Raw genomic sequence first — 24290 nt, 5'->3', positions numbered from 1 at the left:
TTAAAATGTATGCTCACTCAGTTGTGCTTCACAAGTAATATAACAATGGATCTATTACCGGTATGATCATATAGCCTACCTGAAATGTTGAAATATATATTTTTTTAAGTGTCTCGAACAACAATGTATTAGTAGCAAAGCCAATATGCGGTGATAATGTATTGGGCACATATATTACTGTAGCAATGAGGTTTGTGCAGTAAGCTAACTCGCTATTGTTATTTTACTGCTGCTCTTTAATTATTTGTTACTTTTATATTTAGGCATTTCTCTTAACTGCATTGTTGGTTAGGGGCTTATAAGTAAGCATTTCACTGTTGTATTCGGCGCATGTGACCAATTTAAAAACAAATAATGTTATTTGTTAATGTTGCATAGGCTTTTGTTTTTCAAGTCGTGTTTAAAACAAAATATGAGGTAGATCAGCTTGTTTCCCTTGCTAACACTATCTTTCATTTCCATTTACTATAGAAATTGTGATCGAATCAACACAATATTAGCCACTTTCAATGCAACATACCGAAACCAAGAACTATGTAAGAGATTTGGTTGTAGCCAGAACCCATCAGAGTAGGATTCTATTGCATTGACACGCACTACACAGTCCGTACTCTATACAGACCAGTGCAGCCTAAACGATCAGAGCTGCAGTAGGCCTATATCCAAATAGACCATTGCCATATATGGATATGTGCCATTTACTTTTAACTGGACTGTGTTTACAACATGAGCGGTTGTGAGTAGAAGCGCTTGTTTTGAGATAAACGCAAGAGCTCCAGGTAGCCACGTGTGCACATTTTGTTCATGTCCTTTGCTAGTTATTGAGCTACTAGCCCAATTATAGATACTTTGTAGTCAGCAATAGGTAACTGATTGCTTCCTACAAGAGCACAAAATATGTACATTTTCTAGAAAAGCAAATCAGGTAGAGCATTTTATTTTGTCTTAAAGGGACATTTTGAGACAAACTTCAATAAGCTAAGTAGCCAATAGGCAGAGGGTAGCATAATTTGTCTGATTCTCTGTAATAAATGGTATGAATAATATTGCATTTTATTTTGTAAAGTGGTTTCTTGCATCAAACACCACAACATTGTCGGTCACCTCCTTGTCTGAAGGACAAGAAGATTTACCTGTTTATGTCAAGCCCTCCATGTTTTATTCCCCCCCCCAAAAGTCTCACAGACTTATGTGGGTTGTAGACTCCGTCTCATGCTACCACTAGAGTGAAAGCACCGCCAGCATTCAAAAGTGACCATAACATCAGCCAGGAAGCATAGGAACTGAGAAGTGGTCTATGGTCACCACCTGCAGAACCACTCCTTTATTGGGGGTGTCTTGCTATTTGCCTATAATTTCCACCGGTTGTCTATTCCATTTGCACAACAGCATGTACAATTTTCAATCAGTGTTGCTTCCTAAGTGGACAGTTTGATTTCACAGAAGTGTGATTGACTTGGAGTTATATTGTGTTGTTCATGTGTTCCCTTTATTTTTTTGAGCAGTGCATGATCAAATGGCCACTGTTAAAACAAACTTATATCAAGTACAGCCTCAGAGTTCATAGCAAACGTGCACTGGAAGTTGCACAGAATTTTCACAAATGTTCAAGTTAGCGCTCAGCAGACTTGAAATTTGCTCAGTGACTAAAAGAGAGGGAACATTGCTGCTGAGTATGCAGGCCATGGAAGAACTAGGACATTTTCAGCCGTGCATTATCATGCTGAAACATGAGGTAATGGCGGCGGATGAATGGCACGACAATGGGCCTCAGGATCTCGTCACTATCTTTGTGCATTCAAATTGCCATTGATAAATTGCAATGGTGTTTGATGTCCAAAGCGTATGCCTTCAAATACCATAACCTTACTGCCACCATGGGGCACTCTGTTCACATCAGCAAACCGCTCGCTCACGTCGCCATACACGCAGTCTGCCCGGCACAGTTGAAACCAGAATGAATCAGTGAAAAACACATTTCTCCAGCTTGCCAGTGGCCATCGAAGGTGGGAATTTGCCAACTTAAGTCGGTTACAACGCCGAACTGCAGTCAGGTCAAGACCCTGGTGAGGACGACGAGCACGCAGATGAGCTTCCCTGAGACGGTTTGTTACAATTTGTGCAGAAATTCTTAGTTTGTGTAAAACCACAATTTCGTCAGCTGTCCGGGTGGCTGGTCTCAGACCATCCCGCAGGTGAAGAAGCCGGATGTGGAGGTCCTGGGCTGGTGTGGTTACGTGGTCTGCGGTTGCGAGGCCAGTTAGACATACTGTCAAATTCTTGAAAACGTGGGAGGTGGCTTATGGTAGAGAAATGAACATTCAATTATCTGGCGACAGCTCTGGTGGACATTCCTGCAGTCAGCATGCCAATTGCACACTCCCTCAAGACATCTGTGACATTGTGTTGTGTGACAAAACCACACATTTTAGAGTGGCCTTTTATTGTACACAGCACAAGGTGCACCTGTGTAATGATCATGCTGTTTAATCAGCTTCTTAATATGCTACAACTGTCAGGTGGATGGATTATCTTGGCAAAGGACTAATGCTCAATAACAGGGATGTAAACCAATTTGTGCACAACATTTTAGATTAGTAAGCTTTTTGTGCATAGGGAACATTTCTGGAATCTTTTATTTCAGCTCATGAAACCAACCCATTACATGTTGCGTTTATATATTTGTTCAGTATAGGATGGCCTAACCGCTTTGATGCATAGTCGATATTGGACCTGACCTCAACCTTCACCAAAACACTCTGAAGTGCAGTCATGCACTGCAAAAAAAATAGTAGTTAGTTATTTTTTGCCTACTTTGGTTTTCCCCCCACAAACTCAGTTTTCTCTGTTTAGTTTTTCCAAGTTTCGGATTTCCCACATGTACCGGTATAAAAAAAAAAAATCAAACTAAATAATAAAACAATTTGAATTCTATGTTCACAAGAATGCTTAAACCACATCAGGGGGATGACTTTTGAAGTCTGGGAAAAATGTTTGGGGTTTAGTTGCCCTTAATTCAGTGAGCATGCCCTCCGCTGTTTGGTTAGCGGGTTTTTTGTACTGCAGTAAGCCACGTGATGATTATGTATTCCAAATACAGGGATTCGCATTGTGACAGCCAATGGAATGTGTGGGGTAAAAGGCCAGCAACACGCTGTATTATTCAGAGCCCCGTGAAATTACACCATATACACATTCTACAGACTGAGTATTACATACAATACTTTTACAGCAGCACACAGAATAGTTCTTGCTCTTCACCGGACAGATGTTGCTTTCCGGTTTTGTGATGAAACAAACGTATTTGAATGCATTCCTCCACTGTGTGTATATCACGGTGGCGTATGAATGAATGGGTTATAGAGCAAACAATGCAAATATCACAAAATAGGAAATAAAATAGTATCTAAGCCAATATGTGACTTGTTTCAGCAAAGTAGGCGTACGTCGCAAGTCACTACTTCACAGGAGTGCCATTTGAAGGTAATGTTTGTCAGAAATGCATTCTGGAACATGTTAACTTTCATGTGCCTTAAAAACAAACGTGTATGCCATCTGTAAATACGAAAATTGTTAAATTACGAGCCTAGTTGGAAAAAGCCTGCAACCTTCCCGCTAACCATAATTGGCTGAGATGATGAGTGGGCTGGACATGTCGAGAGATGAGTTTGGATTGGTCTGCCATGTAGCACGCTTCGGTCTATAATATGAGCAGGTCAGTATGTGTAGGTAATCCTTTCTAACACTGCTTTTTTGAAAGATATCACGTAGAAGAACTGCATAAGTGTTGCTCTCCACTTTTATTTAACTTGGCAAGTCAGTCTTATTTACAATGATGGCCTACACCGGCCAAACCCGGACGAAGCTGGACCAATTGTGTGCAGTCCTATGGGACTCCCAATCACGTCCGGTTGTGTTACAGCCTGGATTCGAACCAGGGTGTCTGTAGTGACACCTCAAGCACTGGGTTGCAGTGCCTTAGACTGCTGCGCCACTTGGGAGTTTCTGGAGGACAGAGTATTGAAATCAGTGGAATTAGAGTGCATCAGAGCTGGAGAAAATTCAGGCGTTTGATTGCAAATATGCAGCCAGAGTTGAAAACAGAACACACAGAAGTCTCCAGATTACATCTTCAAACTAAGGGCAACCTTATCTTAGCATCTGTGACAGAGAGGGAGAAGCATTCATCCATGTATAAGGGTAAGAGAATCTAGCTAGCAAATTTATTTAGATATTAAACCGTTCTAATTTTGTCAGAAAGTCAAGTTAAAGTGTACTGTTAGCTAGCAAGCTAACATTAGCTGGCTGGCTAACTAACATCACGTGTGTTATCTGTGTAGTAATATTATTCGTATCTCAGAGCTATGTGCATTGCTAGTTATAGCCCAATGTTAGCTTCCCCCCCTACTCACAAGGCAGGCAATACGCTCGACCTCATCTTTACTAGATGCTGTTCTTCCACTAACCTCATTGCAACTCCCCTCCAAGTCTCCGACCACTACCTTGTATCCTTTTCCCTCTCGCTCTCATCCAACACCTCCCACACTGCCCCTACTCGGATGGTATCGCGCCGTCCCAACCTTCGCTCTCTCTCCCCCGCTACTCTCTCCTCTTCCATCCTATCATCTCTTCCCTCTGCTCAAACCTTCTCCAACCTATCTCCTGATTTTGCTTCCTCAACCCTCCTCTCCTCCCTTTCTGCATCCTTTGACTCTCTATGTCCCCTATCCTCCAGACCGGCTCGGTCCTCCCCTCCCGCCCCGTGGCTCGACGACTCATTGCGAGCTCACAGAACAGGGCTCCGGGCAGCCGAGCGGAAATGGAGGGAAACTCGCCTCCCTGCGGACCTGGCATCCTTTCACTCCCTCCTCTCTACATTTTCCTCCTCTGTCTCTGCTGCTAAAGCCATTTTCTACCACTCTAAATTCCAAGCATCTGCCTCTAACCCTAGGAAGCTCTTTGCCACCTTCTCCTCCCTCCTGAATCCTCCTCCCCCCCTCCCTCTCTGCAGATGACTTCATCAACCATTTTGAAAAGAAGGTCGACGACATCCGATCCTCGTTTGCTAAGTCAAACGGCACCGCTGGTTCTGCTCACACTGCCCTACCCTGTGCTCTGACCTCTTTCTCCCCTCTCTCTCCAGATGAAATCTCGCGTCTTGTGACGGCCGGCCGCCCAACAACCTGCCCGCTTGACCCTATCGCCTCCTCTCTTCTCCAGACCATTTCCGGAGACCTTCTCCCTTACCTCACCTCGCTCATCAACTCATCCCTGACCGCTGGCTACGTCCCTTCCGTCTTCAAGAGAGCGAGAGTTGCACCCCTTCTGAAAAAACCTACACTTGATCCCTCCGATGTCAACAACTACAGACAAGTATCCCTTCTTTCTTTTCTCTCCAAAACTCTTGAACGTGCCGTCCTTGGCCAGCTCTCCCGCTATCTCTCTCTGAGAGAGAGATAGCCTTCTGACCTTCTTGATCCAAATCAGTCAGGTTTCAAGACTAGTCATTCAACTGAGACTGCTCTTCTCTGTATCACGGAGGCGCTCCGCACTGCTAAAGCTAACTCTCTCTCCTCTGCTCTCATCCTTCTAGACCTATCGGCTGCCTTCGATACTGTGAACCATCAGATCCTCCTCTCCACCCTCTCCGAGTTGGGCATCTCTGGCGCGGCCCACGCTTGGATTGCGTCCTACCTGACAGGTCGCTCCTACCAGGTGGCGTGGCGAGAATCTGTCTCCTCACCACGCGCTCTCACCACTGGTGTCCCCCAGGGCTCTGTTCTAGGCCCTCTCCTATTCTCGCTATACACCAAGTGACTTGGCTCTGTCATAACCTCACATGGTCTCTCCTATCATTGCTATGCAGACGACACACAGTTAATCTTCTCCTTTCCCCCTTCTGATGACCAGGTGGCGAATCGCATCTATGCATGTCTGGCAGACATATCAGTGTGGATGACGGATCACCACCTCAAGCTGAACCTCGGCAAGACGGAGCTGCTCTTCCTCCCGGGGAAGGACTGCCCGTTCCATGATCTCGCCATCACGGTTGACAACTCCATTGTGTCCTCCTCCCAGAGAGCTAAGAACCTTGGCGTGATCCTGGACAACACCCTGTCGTTCTCAACTAACATCAAGGCGGTGGCCCGTTCCTGTAGGTTCATGCTCTACAACATCCGCAGAGTACGACCCTGCCTCACACAGGAAGCGGCGCAGGTCCTAATCCAGGCACTTGTCATCTCCCGTCTGGATTACTGCAATTCGCTGTTGGCTGGGCTCCCTGCCTGTGCCATTAAACCCCTACAACTCATCCAGAACGCCGCAGCCCGTCTGGTGTTCAACCTTCCCAAGTTCTCTCACGTCACCCCGCTCCTCCGCTCTCTCCACTGGCTTCCAGTTGAAGCTCGCATCCACTACAAGACCATGGTGCTTGCCTACGGAGCTGTGAGGGGAACGGCACCTCAGTACCTCCAGGCTCTGATCAGGCCCTACACCCAAACAAGGGCACTGCGTTCATCCACCTCTGGCCTGCTCGCCTCCCTACCACTGAGGAAGTACAGTTCCCGCTCAGCCCAGTCAAAACTGTTCGCTGCTCTGGCCCCCCAATGGTGGAACAAACTCCCTCACGACGCCAGGACAGCGGAGTCAATCACCACCTTCCGGAGATACCTGAAACCCCACCTCTTTAAGGAATACCTAGGATAGGATAAGTAATCCTTCTCACCCCCCCTTTAAGATTTAGATGCACTATTGTAAAGTGACTGTTCTACTGGATGTCATAAGGTGAATGCACCAATTTGTAAGTCGCTCTGGATAAGAGCGTCTGCTAAATTACTTAAATGTAAATGTAAGAGACAGCCCATTTCTTCAGGTCTCAGACCGGATATTTTGGTTGAGATTTACCCGGACATTATTTCCAGACGTACAGCTATAGAATATACATCGCCTCGTCATCAATTTGATCGCTTATTAACATTCACTAATACCTAAAGTTGCATTACAAAAGTATTTCGAAGTGTTTTGTGAAAGTTTATCGTCGACTTTTTTAATTAAAAAAAATGACGTTACGTTATAAAACGCTATTTTTTTCGTTGATCACACAGTCTTCATTGATCGATATCTAGGCTATATATGGACCGATTTAATCGGAAAAAAGACGCAATAGTGTTTATGGGACATCTAGGAGTGCCAACAAAGAAGATGGTCAAAGGTAAAGAATGTTTTATATTTTATTTGTGCGTTTTGTGTAGCGCCGACTATGCTAATTATTTTGTTTACGTCCCCTGCGGGTCTTTTGGGGTGTTACATGCTATCAGATAATAGCTTCTCATGCTTTCGCCGAAAAGCATTTTAAAAATCTGACTTGTTGCCTGGATTCACAACGAGTGTAGCTTTAATTCAATACCCTGCATGTGTATTTTAATGAACGTTTGAGTTTTAACGAGTGCTATTAGCATTTAGCGTAGTGCATTTGCATTTCCAGATGTCGAGATGGGACGCCTGCGTGTCAGGTAGGAGCAAGAGGTTAAAGAGATGGGCAGGGCTAAAGATTAAGAGGGTGTGAACGATGTTGAATGGTTGTAGACAAAGAAGAGCTCTCCAGTAGGCATCAAAACATTCAAGGGCCATTTTCTCAAAAACTTGACGTTACAAGTTAATCAACTTTCAAAGCAAAATTACTTTCCCATTGTTCCTCAACTGCACTATATAAAATACAATTTTCTAGTTGAGTCTCTATGTTTATCCAATGCATGAAACATCATTTCAAATTTTGCAACATAAGACCGAATCAAGCCGGTCAGTAAACATATGTACTCCATATACAGTGATTCGCACTGGGGGTATTTGTGTGACCTTGGAACATGTTTTAAAACCCAAATTTAATGCAAATGTCACTTAAAGATTAACAAATATGAATCATTGGTAATGTTTAGACAATTATTTTTCATATGTCATGAATAAATACAGGTTGACACTTTACTATTACGTGGGGGACATTTATTTTCAAAATTCTTAGAAATTCCGTGACCCAGAATAACTTTTTTAGTGTTGTTGACGAGATGCTGATCATGTGATGATCAGTGCCCACTTGTGGTGCCACTGGACAGCGAAAAACACAACCTTTATTTATTGTAATTTGTAGTAGTTGAGTTAGCTACTGTACAGTATGCAATCTGTCATTTAAGTTTAAGTGAAAGAGGAATATAAAAATACAAAATCAGATGGAGTTTCCCCTCTCCCCATTTAGTTTGTGTTGCAGCACAGTCTTATCCAGATGGTGTGACAAAGGCATTTCCTAACAGACCTGCCAACTTTGTTTGTAGATATGTTTAAGGTTGGAACCATCATGCAGTATCTCCAGCAGGCAGAGGCGCAATAATTATTGTCTGCCAGCTCAGGGACAAGCTACACTATTCACAGCCCTGTGTAATGTTGAATGTAATTGCATTGCTGTACTTGGAAACTTAATGTATTTGTAGCTTTTTTTTAAATGTACAAATAGGAAAAGTATGGCTTAAATATGTCTTTAATGTTTATTTGTTTTAGCTGTTAGTGATGTAAACTTAAATGATCACTAAGCCTTTATGTATGTGTTATGAATGACCAAAGGTGCCTCACTTCAAACAAAGTATTGCAGGATACTACATCAAATGTTATGCTGTAAGTCGCTTTGGATAAAAGCGTCTGCTAAATGGCATATATTATTATTATTATTATTATTATGCTGAGTTATGAAGGTTATCATGATCCACATGTTACTGTAGGTATTTAAATGGGTTAATGGACCTGCAAAGCCTGCGTTTGTGTCAGAACCAAAATGTTTGAGTAATCTGACCTGAGACTAACTACTGCACCAGGTATTCCTCTTCTGTTCCCATGCTGGAGACAGGGCTTGATGACAAACTGATACGAATTGTAGCAACATTTTGTGGCTGATCTTTCAGCGAGGCAGTGGGTGAATGTGTCAAAGACATGGCTGGGCCCAATACTGCATGTTTAGCTTGTGTGCACGTGTGTGTACTGAGGAACATCTAACTTAGTTCCAGAAGAAAGCCAGTTCTTCAGGTTGTGGGCTTTCATCACGGTAAGTGTTTCTTGGTGTAATGTCGTCCTCAGGCTATTGCACACAGCACATAAGCCTGGGATATCAACCATTCAAAGTTAGCCCTTGTGCGAGTGACTTGGGTAAGGTATGTATTTTTTTGTCTGTGTTGTGACAGTGACAAAATTATGGCTAAACCCTCCACATTTCTGTAATTTGTATTTTAAACCTAACCAATAATGAAGACCCAAATTTGATGTGTTGGTCCACCAGACCTCTGCACTTTAGAGCGTATGCCATCCATCAGCACAATATGTCCCCTCTTTATAAAGCACATTTAGATCATATCTGACATATTGGGTTATGTCACATGGATGATTATGTGAGTTATGCCACATTTATGAAGCATGACATACAGTTATAGCTTTGTAACACATATAGTGCTTATGAAGACTTCATAAGCTGAACGTCATTTAAAGCGGAACCGATAAGGTCAAACCATCACAGCTAGACGTCAATCAAAAAACATTTTAGAAAGTACTAATGGTTATGGTCACATGGAAACTGCAGGGAGGTTTAAGTATTTGTAGCATATCAAATCAATAAAAAACAGGTTTTCCTGAAATCCCGGATGGAAGACACCCGGAATAGAGCAAGGATATGCCACCAATCCAGAAACCATCCTACTTGGATTTTGGGAAAACATGGTCATTTTGAAAATGTTGCAGCAATCTTGCAACCCTAGTCCTTACGATAGATAACCCTTTGACATCCATCTACCCTTTGACACCGTGCATTACCCAGAGGGTGCGTCGGAGCTCGGCATCAGGCAGCTCCGTGGCCAGCTTAAGGTTCTCAAAGCTGATCCTCTCCCGAGGCCTCTGGTTCCAGGCAAACAGCACAGCCAGTTGGAATGTGGTCACCTCCAGGTCGTACTGGCCCACCTCATTCTTAAATGTGATCTGGATAGAATTACATAGGATCTCTATTAGAGGTCGACCGACTAGGATTTTTCAACGATACAGATTATTGGAGGACCAAAAAAAAAAGCCTATGCCGATTAAAATCGGCCGATGTTTTTTATTTTATTTCTATATTTTAACTTAATATAATACATCAATAAAATCAATTTCGTCTCTAATAAATAATGAAACATGTTCAATTTGGTTTATATAATGTAAAACCAAAGTGTTGGAGAAGAAAGTAAAAGTACAATATTTTCCATGTAAAAAAGCTAACGTTTAAGTTCCTTGCTCAGAACATATGGCAGTGGTTCCTTTTAACATGAGTCTTCAATATTCCCAGGTAAGAAGTTTTAGTTTGTAGTTATTATAGGACTATTTCTCTCTATACCATTTGTATTTCATATACCTTTGAATATTGGACGTTCTAATAGGTACTTTAGTATTGCTAATCTCGGGAGTTGATTGGCTTGAAGTCATAAACAGCACAATGCTTGAAGCACAGCGAAGAGCTGCTGGCAAATGCAGGAAAGTGCTGTTTGAATGAATGCTTACGAGCCTGCTGCTGCCTACCACCGCTCAGTCAGACTGCTCTATCAAATCATAGACTTGATTATAATATAAACACACAGAAATACAAGCCGTATGTCATTAATATGGTCAAATCCAGAAACTAGCATTTCGAAAACAAAACGTTTATTCTTTCAGTGAAATACGGAACCGTTCAGTATTTTATCTAGCGGGTGGCATCCCTAAGTCTAAATATTGCACAAGCTTCAATGTTATGTCATAATTATGTACAATTCTGGCAAATCCATTATGGTCTTTGTTATGAAGAAATGGTCTTCACACAGCTCGCAACGAGCCAGGCAACCCAAACGGCTGCATATACCCTGAGTCTGTTGCACAGAACACAAGAGAAGTGACACAATTTCCCTCGTTAAAAGAAATTCATGTTAGCAGGCAATATTAAATATGCAGGTTTAAAAATATATACTTGTGTATTGATTTTAAGAAAGGCATTGATGTTTATGGTTAGGTACATACACATTGGTGCAACGACAGTGCTTTATTTGCGAATGCGCTTGTTAAATCATCACCCGTTTGGCGAAGTAGGCTGTGATTCGATGATAAATTAACAGGCACCGCATCGAATATATGCAATGCAGGACAAGCTAGATAAAACTAGTAATATCAACCATGTGTAGTTAACTAGTGATTATGTTAAGATTGATTGTTTTTTTATAAGATACGTTTAATGCTAGCTAGCAACTTACCTTGGCTCCTGGCTGCACTCACATAACAGGTAGTCAGACTGCCACACAGTCTCCTCGTGGAGTGCAATGTAATCGGCCATAATCGGTGTCCAAAAATGCCGGTTACCGATTATGAAAACTTGAAAATCAGACATAATTAAAAATAAAATAAAAACACAAAAAAAATAATAAAAAATAAAAATAAAATCGGCCATTCCGATTAAAACGGTCGACCTCTAATCTCTATGGTCTGGACAGAGAGGAGGCTGGAGGGGTGAATGTGCAAGAGGCTGACCAACCCCCTAGGCACTCCTGTGTTTGTGTGTGGGGGGTGCTTTATACTCACAATGCCATTGGACATGAGGTGATGCCAGTGCAGTTTCCTGCCACTGTGGTTCTTCTTGTAAAAGTCCTCCACTTCGGGGATCAGGTCCTCCAGCTCGGTGGGCAGTGACACAAACACCTTCTCGGAGCTCCGCGACCACGCCCCCGCATTCAGGATCTTGATGTTGACAGAGTCCGCTGCACAAGAGGGCGAAGGGGATTACATTATTTCACACACACTAGTATAACTACTAATTCATTGTTTTATACAATATATTTGCCACATTTGATCAGTTTCTAGAACGAAAGATTCCCTGATCAAGATATGTCATTTTTCGATACGTTGATGAAAAGCCCATGTCCATTCCAGTGTTCTATTTAATTATATAATATACACACTTTCAAGTACTTGAGCTGTGCTTTTTTGGGGGTACTGGTAGTGGAGCCAGTGGAATAGTGCAAACTCCAAGCAAAATTCCAAAAACATGAAGGACTGTATCAATAGTAGTTTTATTGCTTTTCACTAGGTCTCATCCAGCCACATACATCAAACATTATACCCCCAAAATGTACAGGTACACCGGTTTGATTCCTGCTTGAACCAGAAATAAAAGACCTGCCAACCTCACCAGATGGATGGTCTGACATTCTTCTGTAGAATTCTGATACAGAGCAGAATTCATGGTTCCTTCTATTAAGGCAAGTCGTCCAGGTCCTGAGGTAGCAAAGCATCCCAAAACCATCACACTACCACCACCATGCTTCACCGTTTGGTATGAGATTCTCTGATACAGAATGCATGGTTCCTTCTATTAAGGCAAGTCGTCCAGGTCCTGAGGTAGCAAAGCATCCCAAACCATCATCATCCTTGACTGTTGGTATGAGGTTCTTACTGGAATGCAGTGTTTGGTCTTCGCCAGGCATAATGGGACCCATGTCATCCAAAAAGTAGACTCAAATTTGCCAAAAAAGCACATGGATGATCATCAAGATTCATGGGAGAATGTTCTATAGACAGATAAGTCAAAAGTATAACTTTCTGGAGGACATGAATTTTGCTCTGTATCAGAGAATTCTAAAGGACAATGTCAGGCCATCGGTCTGTGAGCTGTAGCTGAAGTGAAGCATGCAGCAAGAATGATCCAAAATACACAATCAAGTCTACATGAAAATTGATAAAGCATGGCCTTGTCAAAGTCCAGACCTAATCTCAATTGAGATGTGGCAGGACTTGAAACGAACAGTTAATGCTTGAAAAACGAAAAATGTTGCCGAGTTACAACAGTTCTGCATGGAAGAGGGTGCCAAATTCCTCCACAGCAACATGAGTGTTCAACAACTACAGGAAATGTTTGGTTGGAGTCATTGCACCTAAAAGTAGCACAACCAGTTAGAGTGTAAGGGGGCAGGTACTTTTGAATGTGAAAGTTGTGTGATTGTGAGATATGGGATAAGCTGGAAGATTGATATTTGGATAATAAGAGGATGTAGCACAAATGCACAATAGGTTACTAGAGATAAAGTAACATAATATAGAGTATAATGGGTTATTATGATCATGAGAAGCATGAATAGAAACATCTACAACCTGAACCCCCAAACGTAGACATACTAAGTGGAGTAAAAAGTATTCTGTTCAGTGGTCCTTTGAACATGATTTTCTGTTAACTAAACTTAAGGCTACCATTTATTGCGCTTCCGATGGAGTTTAGACATCCCAAATGACGTTCTAAACTAATTTGTGTACGCAAAATGGAGACGGCATGTTTCCCGGTTGTCTCAGATGCCAGACTTATTATGGACGGAGCACAACTCGGGACTAAAACAGTGCCCATCCAGTTAATACATAATGATCCCTCCAAAGCTTTGCGTATGAATCTTAAAATAGACATTTAATAAATATTGGAGCAGAAAGTGAATATCCAGAGATATTTATTACCAGAGTAACTTCTCTAAAAAAGGTATACTAAAAAGAAAATTGCCTTCCAATATGGAGAAAGTCATTTGTTTTGTTTTAAACCTTGCAGTAGAGGGAAAAGCAGAAGATTGATCCGTGTGTATTCAGAGCAGTGATTGAGAATGTGTTTTTTCAGCTGGAAAGAGAAGGATTTTATTGAAGGAAACAGATTATGGAGATTAGGGAAAGTAACAAGGTGAACGGTAATTGGCTTTCAGATAGCAATCCAATAATGCAATATTTTAGTAAGAGTAAGAGAGGAATTGAGCATTGGGACTGATGTTAGATTAGAGGCTGCTCACTCTTCCAAGGCCCGGTCCACTGCTCTCGTGTTTAAGTCATCTGTTGTTTGGATTAGAGATAACCTTCCTGTGGAACAATAGATAGCCGCCAGTACACACTGAACTCAAACAGGCTGTGAGACACACACAGTGGGGAAATTTGGGACAGTTCGTACAGAATTGTATGTCAAAAAGAGCACAATTACAAGAGAGTTGTTTACTTTAGAAGGTGCCCAATTCATCCATACAGGACACTGTATCAGATGTGCCTGAAGTATAATTCTGTACACGCATGGGTTTGAGACTTCCTGCCCAAGATGCAGTAAACTCGATAATTAAGAATTTTTAGGACTGATTAAAATGGAGCATAGTGAAAAGTATGTTTATTTTCTTTCTTCCAAGACCAATGGAATGTGCGCTACCAAGTTTTTTTCTTCTTCATGTTTATCAATGATTCTGTATCTCTCCCTTTGAAAGGCTTCCTGGGGCAGGTGCCTAACTCGAACCCGGAACCAGCGGTTAACCTGTTGGGCAGGGGGCAGTATTTTCACCACCGGATGAAAAGCGTGCCCAAATTAAACTGCCTGCTACTCAAGCCCATAAACTAGGATATGCATATAATTAGTAAATTTTGATTTTTTTTTAACTAAAATTTCCAAATCTGTTAAAAATAATGTCTGAGTATAACAGAAGTGATATGGCAGGCAAAAACCTGAGGAAAATCCAACCAGGAAGTACTATTATTTTGAAAGGCTGTTTTTCCATTGAAAGCCTATCCACCATTCAAAGACTTAGGACCCAGTTCACGATCTCTATGGCTTCTTCTACATGTGGCCAGTCTTTAGGCATTGTTTCAGGCTTTTACTCTGAAAAATGAGGGAGATACAGCACTTTCAATCAGTGGCCAGTGGAAATTTCCAGACATCAGCCATGCACCCTGATAAGGAACGCGCCTTTCTTGTTTCTCCTTTCCTATTGACAAAGCTTTTGTCCGGTTGAAATAGTATTGATTATTTACGACAAACAACCAGATGATTGATTTTAAACATCGTTTGGCATGTTTCTACTAACTTTCATTGTACTTTAAAAAAAAATTTGATCTGGACTTAGTGCCCGTGCATTTGGATTACTGGACAAAATGCGAAAAAAAAGAAAAAAAAAGAGGAACATTATCGAACAAAACAAAAATGTATTGTCTAAGATGGAGACCTGGGAGTGCCACCAAATGAAGATCAAAGGTAAGTGATTAATTGTAATGCTATTTCTGACTTTTGTTTTGGAAAATGGCTGTATGGGTTTGTGGCTAGGCGTCGACCTAACAATCGCAAAGTGTGCTTTCGCCGTAAAGCCTTTTTGAAATCTGACACAGTGGCTGCATTAAGGAGAAGTTTCTTTATTCATATGTTTAACACTTGTATCTTTTATCAAATGTTTATGATGAGTATTTCTGTTATTTGATGTGGCTCAGCACTTTCACCGGATGTTTGTTTGAGACAATGCTTTATCGAACAAAACACACATGTATTGTGTAACATGAAGGCCTATGAGTGCCATCTGATGAAGATCAAAGGTTAGTGATTAATTTAAAATCGCTATTTCTGACTTGTGAGCACTCAACTTGGCTGGAAAATGGCTATATGGTTTATTGTGACTTGGCGCTGACATAATCGCATGGTGTGCTTTCACAGTAAAGCCTTTTTGAAATCGGACACTGTGGTTGGATTTACAAGATGTTTATCTTTTAAAATGGTGTATAATACTTGTATGTTTGAGGAATTTTAATTATGGGATTTCTGTTGTTTTGAATTTGACGTCCTGCAACTTCACTGGCTGTTGTCGAGGTGGGACGCTACCGTTCCACTTGTACCAGAGGTTAAGCGACCTCCCAAATTAAGCAAGGCATTTACACTACAATTTTTGCCACGGAGTGGGGCAAAAAAGTATTTAGTCAGCCATCAATTATGCATGTTCTCCCACTTAAAAAGATGAGAGGCCTGTAATTTTCATCATAGGTACACTTCAACTATGACAGACAAAATGAGGGGGAAAAAATCCAGAAAAATCACATTGTAGGATGTTTTATGAATTTATTTGCAAATTATGGTGGAAAATAAGCATTTGGTCACCTACAAACAAGCAAGATTTCTGGCTCTCACAGACCTGTAACTTCTTTAAGATGCTCCTCTGTCCTCCACTCGTTACCTGTATTAATGGCACCTGTTTCAACTTGTTATCAGTATAAAAGACACTATGGCCAAGACCAAAGAGCTGTTAAAGGACACCAGAAACAAAATTGTAGACCTGCACCAGGCTGGGAAGACTGAATCTGCAATAGGTAAGCAGCTTGTTTTGAAGAAATCAACTGCGGGAGCAATTATTAGGAAATGGAAGACATAAAAGACCACTGAATCTCCCTCGATCTGGGGCTCCACGTAAGATCTCACCCCGTGGGGTCAAAATGATCACAAGAACCACACGGGGGGACCTAGTGAATGACCTGCAGAGAAATGGGACCAAAGTAACAAAACCTACCATCAGTAACACACTACGCCGCCAGGGACTCAAAATCCTGCAGTGCCAGACGTGTCCCCCTGCTTAAGCCAGTACATGTCCAGGCCCTTCTGTAGTTTGCTAGAGAGCATGTGGATGATCCAGAAGAAGATTGGGAGAATGTCATATGGTCAGATGAAACCAAAATATAACTTTTTGGTAAAAACTCAACTCGTCGTGTTTGGAGGACAAAGAATGCTGAGTTGCATCCAAAGAACACCATACCTACTGGGAAGCATGGGGGAGGAAACATCATGCTTTGGGGCTGTTTTTCTGCAAAGGGACCAGGACGACTGATCCGTGTAAAGGAAAGAATGAATGGGGCCATGTATGGTGAGATTGAGTGAAAGCCTCCTTCCATCAGCAAGGGCATTGAAGATGGAACGTGGCTGGGTCTTTCAGCATGACAATGATCCCAAACACACCGCCCGGGCAACGAAGGAGTGGCTTCGTAAGAAGCATTTCAAGGTCCTGGAGTGGCCTAGCCAGTCTCCAGATCTCAACCCCATAGAACATCTTTGGAGGGAGTTGAAAGTATGTTGCCCAGCAACAGCCCCAAAACATCACTGCTCTGGAGATCTGCATGGAGGAATGGGACAAAATACCAGCAACAGTGTGTGAAAACCTTATGACGACTTACAGAAAACGTTTGACCTCTGTCATTGCCAACAAAGGGTATATAACAAAGTATTGAGAAACTTTTGTTATTGACCAATTACTTATTTACCACCATCATTTGCAAATAAATTCATTAAAAATCCTACAATGTGAATTTCTGGATTTTTTTTCCTTCTCATTTTGTCTGTCATAGTTGAAGTGTACCTATGATGAAAATTACAGGCCTCATATTTTTAAGTGGGAGAACTTGCACAATTGGTGGCTGACTAAATACTTTTTTGCCCCACTGTACATACCAGCATCCACACAGAACCCACCTATTAATTAATATGTGTTAGTGGTTAATACTCTGATTTAGAAGTGTGGGGTCTTTTTATTTGGTTTTTCATGGGTTGGAAAGGATGTTGTACACAATTGAACATTTCTATTGTCAGAGTTTTGGTTGCACACATGTAATTTCTATTGATTCAAAGAAATGTTCTGAAAAACCCAAGGTAAACCTGATCAAACATTTTGTCTTAAATGTCTAAAAAAAATAATGGTTGAGGTACAGGAAAACCAACTCACTTAATAGGGCTGACTGACCTCTGTTCTGACCTCTGTCTTCCTGGTGAGGCCTGATCACCTTCACGAGGAAAACAGGAGACATTTTTTTATGGGCTATGTAAAAACAAATCATTTAGTAGAAGTTCATCAATAGTCCTATGTGAGTCGAACCACGAGAAGGACAGAGAGCTGACTAGTCTATTTTACAATTATCTTATGGGATTCATCAAGAGATAAATCAAAAATAATCTGATTTGGTACTTTAATTTAACAGGCAGCAGTTCTTTTTGGATGCATGCGAGTCAAGTGTCCAAAAGTGGCGAATTACCAGTCCCCTGGGGCCCTTCGGTAAATATGCAAATTGATTTTTCTTCACATGCTTGCCTGTAAAAGAGAAAAAGAGAAGTTGGTAATGGATGACATTTACTTCAAATGCATTGAAGTTTTCCCCACGTCGAGGGATGTGTATTGCTGTTGATTTTCCTTTCTTAATTTTTGTCCTGCTTCAATAACAAATCTCACCAGATTGTCTGCTGGATGATCGAGATTTCTCCATAAGGCTTAGCCCTCTGACTCCCTGACCTGTAACGCCGCAGTGAGATCACCAAGATGATAGGGAAGTATAAGACAACAAAAAATGTTGGGGGGGGGGGGGGGGGGGGGGGGGGGGGTTCAACTGTGTGTTGTCATTCTAAAATAAACGGCTGTTCTGGTTTGTCCTCTCTCAAGGTTATGGTGAAGGTGACCAAAGGTGGGATCTAGATGCATGGAAGATAATTAGGCTGAGAACAGTTTGAACCTCAACATCCCCTTTAACCGGCTAAAAATGGCATTCAGTATGGTCCTTCACTTCTACCGTGAGACCTGAGTCCGAGCCAGCAACCTGTACACAGCAGCCGTAAGCTATCAACTGCCTTCTCTCATGCTTTTTCTCTCAGGAGTGCGACATGGGTCCATGTGGAGTAAGCATGGAGAGCGATCCAGTCCAAACTACACTTATGCTGCTGGTGTACTAGTAGGAAAATGGACAAAGATCATGACTGTAAAAGACAGTGGCGTTTATCAGGCGAGAGACATTATCAAGGGGCATCCACTTTGAACATGTGCCATTAAAAACGACAAACTGAAACTCTATATTGAAAAACATGCAATGCCAGGAAAGGAAGAATGAGATCCGTGAAGAGGGGTGTTCAGCCGTGCCCGTAATTGATTTAGGCTTGTCCAAAATTGTTTATTTGGGGTATCAGGTTGATTGTGGAGGTCTGCACACTGCAAAATGTATAGTAATTTATCTCAATGCATTCTTAGTCTAATCAGTCATTACCACAAGTGAGGATCTTAAATGAAAAAGTGATCGAACCTACATGAAGCACTGTCGTTATAAATGTGTTTCTCATAATATATCCATAATTATGGATTTAGAAAAGGCAAGGCCCCTAGAGACAGAGCTGTGCCCTAAAAAATAAGAGACAGGATTGTAGCTTGGGCTAACCTCGCCCCAATCTCATTCTTATCAAGGTTGGTGTGAAACTGTTATAACAAGTGTTCTCGCTTCCCTGTGAAATTGTATTAACTTGCTGTAAGGGGATCTGTGCCTCTGGCTGATGAGATTTCAACAGCGATGATGTTTTCTGTTCCTCCAGAGGATGGTGAAACAGATGGCAACTCTGGATGAGCCCCCATTTCCCACTGTAGATAGGGACAATGAGTAATGATTGAAGGTTCTATTTTAACAAGTTGAGGGTAAGGTCATCTAAACCTTTAATCTGTTTACATTATGTGGAACACTGCGCTGGTGAGCAAGCACCAACCTTTTGAAGATCTTAGCAGAATTATGATAAACAAAAAGGTAAATGCAACCAGATTGTGGTAAGAAAAACTGAAACAATGGTTAACATTGAGGTGAATAAATAAATCTCTCAATCTACAGATCCGCTGTGCATGCATGCATGCACATTTGATACTGACTCCTACTTTATTAATGGAACCTTTCCTATGATTCTAGTATTACCATACTAACTGGATTGTACAACCCAGAATGAAGGGTTTGAAATGTATTTTTTTCTGTTCTAATTTCCCTTACTTTAGAGTGTAAAATATTTTGATATAGAAGCTCAAATCTAAATGCTTACATTAATGTAATGGTTATCACACACGAGAAGAGGATGGAATGTAATGGAACAGTTTGTTTGCGCCTTTCTTATAACAAATTTCTGTGTTCTATTCATGTGCTGTTCTATAAAAAAATATGTTTTCATGCAAGTGGCTGACTGTACAAATCCTCACTATCAGTAGCTGCAATTTGGCAGTACGCACAGACCTTGTTTTGAGAACAAACGAAAGATCTCAGTTTCAAGGTCTCAGCTTAGAGAGAAGAAGCCTCGTGAGATATTGGTCTGTCACATGTTATGAAACAGTATTGGTCTGTCACATGGATGAAGAAAACAGTCATGATTAATGAATTACGCAAATAACTAGTTGTCTGTGTATTGCCGTATACAAGACAACTGCACTGTCCAGGCAGAGCTCTTGATTGACATGTGTACTACGGTGTATTGAGTTGGAACCTCTCCAACATGCTGACAAACTATGATTTATTTAATATTGACTTTCAGTGTCCCTGTGTAAGAATTCACACAACATTCAATATGCCTCGTCAATGGTGAACTGACTGTCACATCATTAGCAGACTACTGTTGACATTCAGCTACAGTGCTTTCAGAAAGTATTCAGACCCCACATTATGTTATGTCACATCCCTATTCCAAATATCCCTATTCCAAAAATGATTAAAGTGTTTCCTTAATCTACACACAATACACCATAATGAAAAAGGGAAAACAGGTTTACAGAATATTTTGCAAATGTATTAAAAAAAACAAGAATCTGAAATACTTCTACATAAGTATTCAGACCCTTTGTTATGACTCAATTGAGCTCAGGTGCATCCTGTTCCCATTGATCCTTGAGATGTTTCTCCCACTTGATTGGAGTCCACATGTGGTAAATTCAATTGATTGGAAATTATTTGGAAAAAGCACACACTTGTCTATAAAAAATTCCCACAGTTGACAGTGAATGTCAGACAAAAGCCAAGCCATGATGTCAAAGGAATTGGCCATAGAGCTCCAAGACAGGATTATGTCGAGGCACAGATCTGGGGAATGGTACCAACAAAAAAAAGTGTGCAGCATTGAAGGTCCCCAAGAACAGCGGCCTCCATCATTCTTAAATGTTAGAAGTTTGGAACCACCAAGAATCTTTCAAGAGCTGGCCGTCCAGACAAACTGAGCAATTGGGGGAGATGGGCCTTGATCAGGGAGGTGACCAAGAACCTGATGGTCACTGACAGAGCTCTTCTGTGGAGATGGGAGAACATACCATAAGGACGACCATCGATGCAGCACTCCACCAAATCAGGCCTTTATGGTCGATTGGCCAGATGGAAGGCATTCTTCAGTAAAAAGCACAACAGCCCACTTGGAGTTTGCCAAAAGGCACTTACAGACTCAGACCAAGAGAAACAAGATCCTCTGGTCTGATGAAACCAAGACGGAACTCTTTGGCTTGAATGCAGACGTGACGCTTGGCAGGTAACCTGCAACCATCCCTACGGTGAAGCATGGTGGTGGCAGCATAATGCTGTGGGGATGTTTTACAGTGGTAGGGACTGGGAGACTAGTCAGGATCGAGGGAAAGATGAACAGAGCAAAGCCCAAAGTAATACTTGATGAAGTCCTGAGTGCTCTGGAGCGACGGTTCACTTTCCTACAGGACAACGACCCTAAGCACACAGCCAACACAAAACAGGAGTAGCTTCAGGACAAGTCTTTGAATGTCTTCGAGTGGCACTTCCAGAGCCCGGACTTGAACCCGATTGAACATCTCTGGAGAGACCTGTAAATAGCTGTGCAGCGACGCTCCCCATCCAATCTGACAGAGCTTGAGAGGATCTGCAGAGAAGAACGGGGAAAAGTCCCCAAATACAGGTGTGCCAAGCTTGTAGGGTCATACCCAAGATTCTAGGCTGTAATTGCTGCCAAAGGTGATTCGAGCAAAGTACTGAATACTTGTGGAAAAAGGGGTCTGAATACTTTCCGAATGCACTCTATATCAAGAGAACAGATCAATTGATTAAATTAACATAGGCCTACTAATCTTTAACCGTGTAACACAACTTTCTGTGAAGGAAGGTATTAGCAGAGCAACTCTGCTTCCATCCACACAGTGACAAACTGAACTACCGCAACACCACACGTTCCCTTGCTCGTCTATGTGCTTGCACCTACTACTGTTGCGGCAATGAAAGCATGTACGGGGAAAGCGTTGTCACTTAGTTTACTAAAATGTTGTAGCTAACTACCTTAGTCGTAATGACACCTTAGCTAAAAAGGCACAAACATCAAAATACTTTGTTGTGTTAAAGTGGAATTCAAATAGATTTCATTCTGTCAACCACCTACACAAAATACTAAATGTCAAAGTTGTCTAATATTTGTAAAAAATATATAAAAAATGTTTTTAAAGTAATACGAATGTAACACTATACTGTATCTTGATTAAATAAGTAATCAACACGTTAGTAACATGCAAAAGTTGAGAGCCAAAACACGACCCTGCCAAGCTGCACTGCTTCTTGACACACTGCTTGCTAATCCAAAGCCAGCCACACCAATGTGTCGGAGGAAACACCTTCCAACTGCCCTTCAAAGTCAACTTGCAGGCGCCCAGCCACAAAGTTGCTGGAGCGCGATGGGACAAGGAAATCCCGGCCGGCCAAACCCACTGATGACGCTGGACCAATTGTGCGCCGCTTCGTGGGTCTCCCAGTGAAAACAGCCTGGGATCGAACCCGGGGCTGTAGTGATGACTCAAGCACTGCGATGCAGTGCCACTTTGAAGACCCTGTTAGAAATAACCCTAGGCAGCGAATACAGCTGTGAGTCTTTCTGGGCAAAAGCTTTCTAAGAGCTTTCCACATCTGGATTTTGCAACATTTGCCCATTGGTTATTTTCAGAATTCTTCAAGCTCAATCAAATTGATGTAGCCATAGATTTAAGTCAAAACTAACTCGGCCACTCAGGAACATTCACCGTCTTTTTGATTGCCCTGCTGAAACGTGAATTAATCTCCCAGTGTCACGTGGAACAAGAACTGAACCAGGATTTCCTCTAGGATTTTGCCTGTACTTAGCTCCATTCCGTTTAGTGCTGACCCTGAAAAAGTCCCATCCTTAACAATTACAATCATATCCATAACATGATGCAGCCACCACTATGCTTGAAAATATGGAGTGGTACTCCGTAATGTGTTGTATTTGCCCCAAACACAGCAGTTTGTATTCCCATTTTTTGCAGTATTACTTTAATCCTTCTTGCAAGCAGGATACATGTTTTGGAATATTTTATTCTGTACAAGCTTTCTTTTTGCTCTATCAATTAGGTTAGTATTGTGGAGTAACTACAATGTCGATCCAGTGTCAGTTTTTTTCCCATCACAGCCATTTAACACTAACTGGTTTAAATTTGGTTTAATGGTTTGAACTCCATTGGCCTTATTGTGAAATCCCTGAGCAGTTTCCTTCCTCTCTGGCAACGGAGTTAGGAAGGACGCCTGTATCATTCTAGTGACTGGATGTATTGATACACCATCCAAAGTGTAATTAATAACTTTGCCATGCTCAAAGGAATATTCAATGTCTCATTTTTTAATGTCTCATTTTTTTACCCATCTACCAAATGGTGCCCTTCTTTGCGAGGTATTGGAAAATCTCCCTGGTCTTTGTGGTTGAATATGTGGGCTTGCCATAACAGAGGTTGAATACTTACTGACATGACATTCCCACGTTTTCATTACATTTGTAAAAGTTTCTAAAAACATAATTCCATTTTGACATAAGGGTAGTGGGTGTAAAAAAAAAACTAAATTGAATCTATTTTAAATACAGGCTGCAACAACAAAATGTGGAAAAGGGGTGTGAATACTTTCTGGAGGCACTGTACAATTTTAGAAAATGTATTTGGCAAACAATTCAATTCATTTTCCCTACCTTTTTCCCCCTAACATCAGTGGTATCAGCGGACAAAGGGGAGTGGTGGGGTGAAATAATTACGCTGATTCGGTTGCAAAAATCTTCTAAAAATGGTAGCAAACGGAATGGGGAGGAACCTACCCGAATTTGACCAAGAGAAACCCTTCTTTTACTCGGTTTGCTTCCGTTCATTACGGTAAACAGTTCCCGTAATGAATAAGCTCCTGCCATGCAGCTGGAGGGAGGAAAATAGTACGAGGGCCGGAGTGGAGAGCTAAGGATTGTCTCCTCTCCTAAGTCGTCTGATTGGTTCAGCTCCAAATTCAGACGGTTGAGTCAAACACTATGTGCCAAATAGAAACCTATTTGAGTATTTTTCGTACCAGCTTACTTTGACCTCAAATTGCGTGCATGGTACGCAACACGTGTGCAGGTTGGCAGGTCTGCAATACGAAGACGTATGCCAGGGATCATCAACTAAATTCAGCCGCGGGACGATTTTTTTCTTGAGCACATGGTCGGGGGCCAGAACATAATTACAAATCATTTGACCGCAAGAACCCCAAACAGATATAATACTTGACCCAAACAATCATTTTAAACCTTGCTTACATTTTTTCTCAGTAAACTTGGGGCGGCCAATAAAACCACCTGCGGGCCAAAATCGGTACACGGGGTGCCAATTGGGGAACCCTGATGTATGCACTCACAGTCCGTTTGG

At 41.7% G+C, this 24290-nt stretch overlaps 1 protein-coding gene across 6 annotated transcripts in view; it reads right to left on the bottom strand.

Annotated features, from left to right (window-relative positions):
- LOC123998916 (cullin-5-like) overlaps positions 1-24290 on the bottom strand; it is a 44392-nt gene that overhangs the window by 5913 nt on the left and 14189 nt on the right. For 5 of the 6 annotated variants that reach the window (XM_046304152.1, XM_046304147.1, XM_046304148.1 and 2 more), the window contains exons 15-16: positions 11608-11783; positions 9844-10005 (exon numbers count right to left, since the gene is read on the bottom strand). In XM_046304152.1, the coding sequence (XP_046160108.1) occupies positions 9844-10005; positions 11608-11783 (338 nt within the window). Of the gene's footprint in view, positions 1-9795; positions 10006-11607; positions 11784-24290 lie in introns of all 6 variants that reach the window. The other variant, XM_046304153.1, reaches the window with a different exon arrangement.

Source organism: Oncorhynchus gorbuscha, linkage group LG16 (assembly GCF_021184085.1).
Source record: "Oncorhynchus gorbuscha isolate QuinsamMale2020 ecotype Even-year linkage group LG16, OgorEven_v1.0, whole genome shotgun sequence".
Classification (NCBI taxonomy): domain Eukaryota; kingdom Metazoa; phylum Chordata; class Actinopteri; order Salmoniformes; family Salmonidae; genus Oncorhynchus; species Oncorhynchus gorbuscha.
This window is presented reverse-complemented; position numbering and strand designations above follow the sequence as displayed.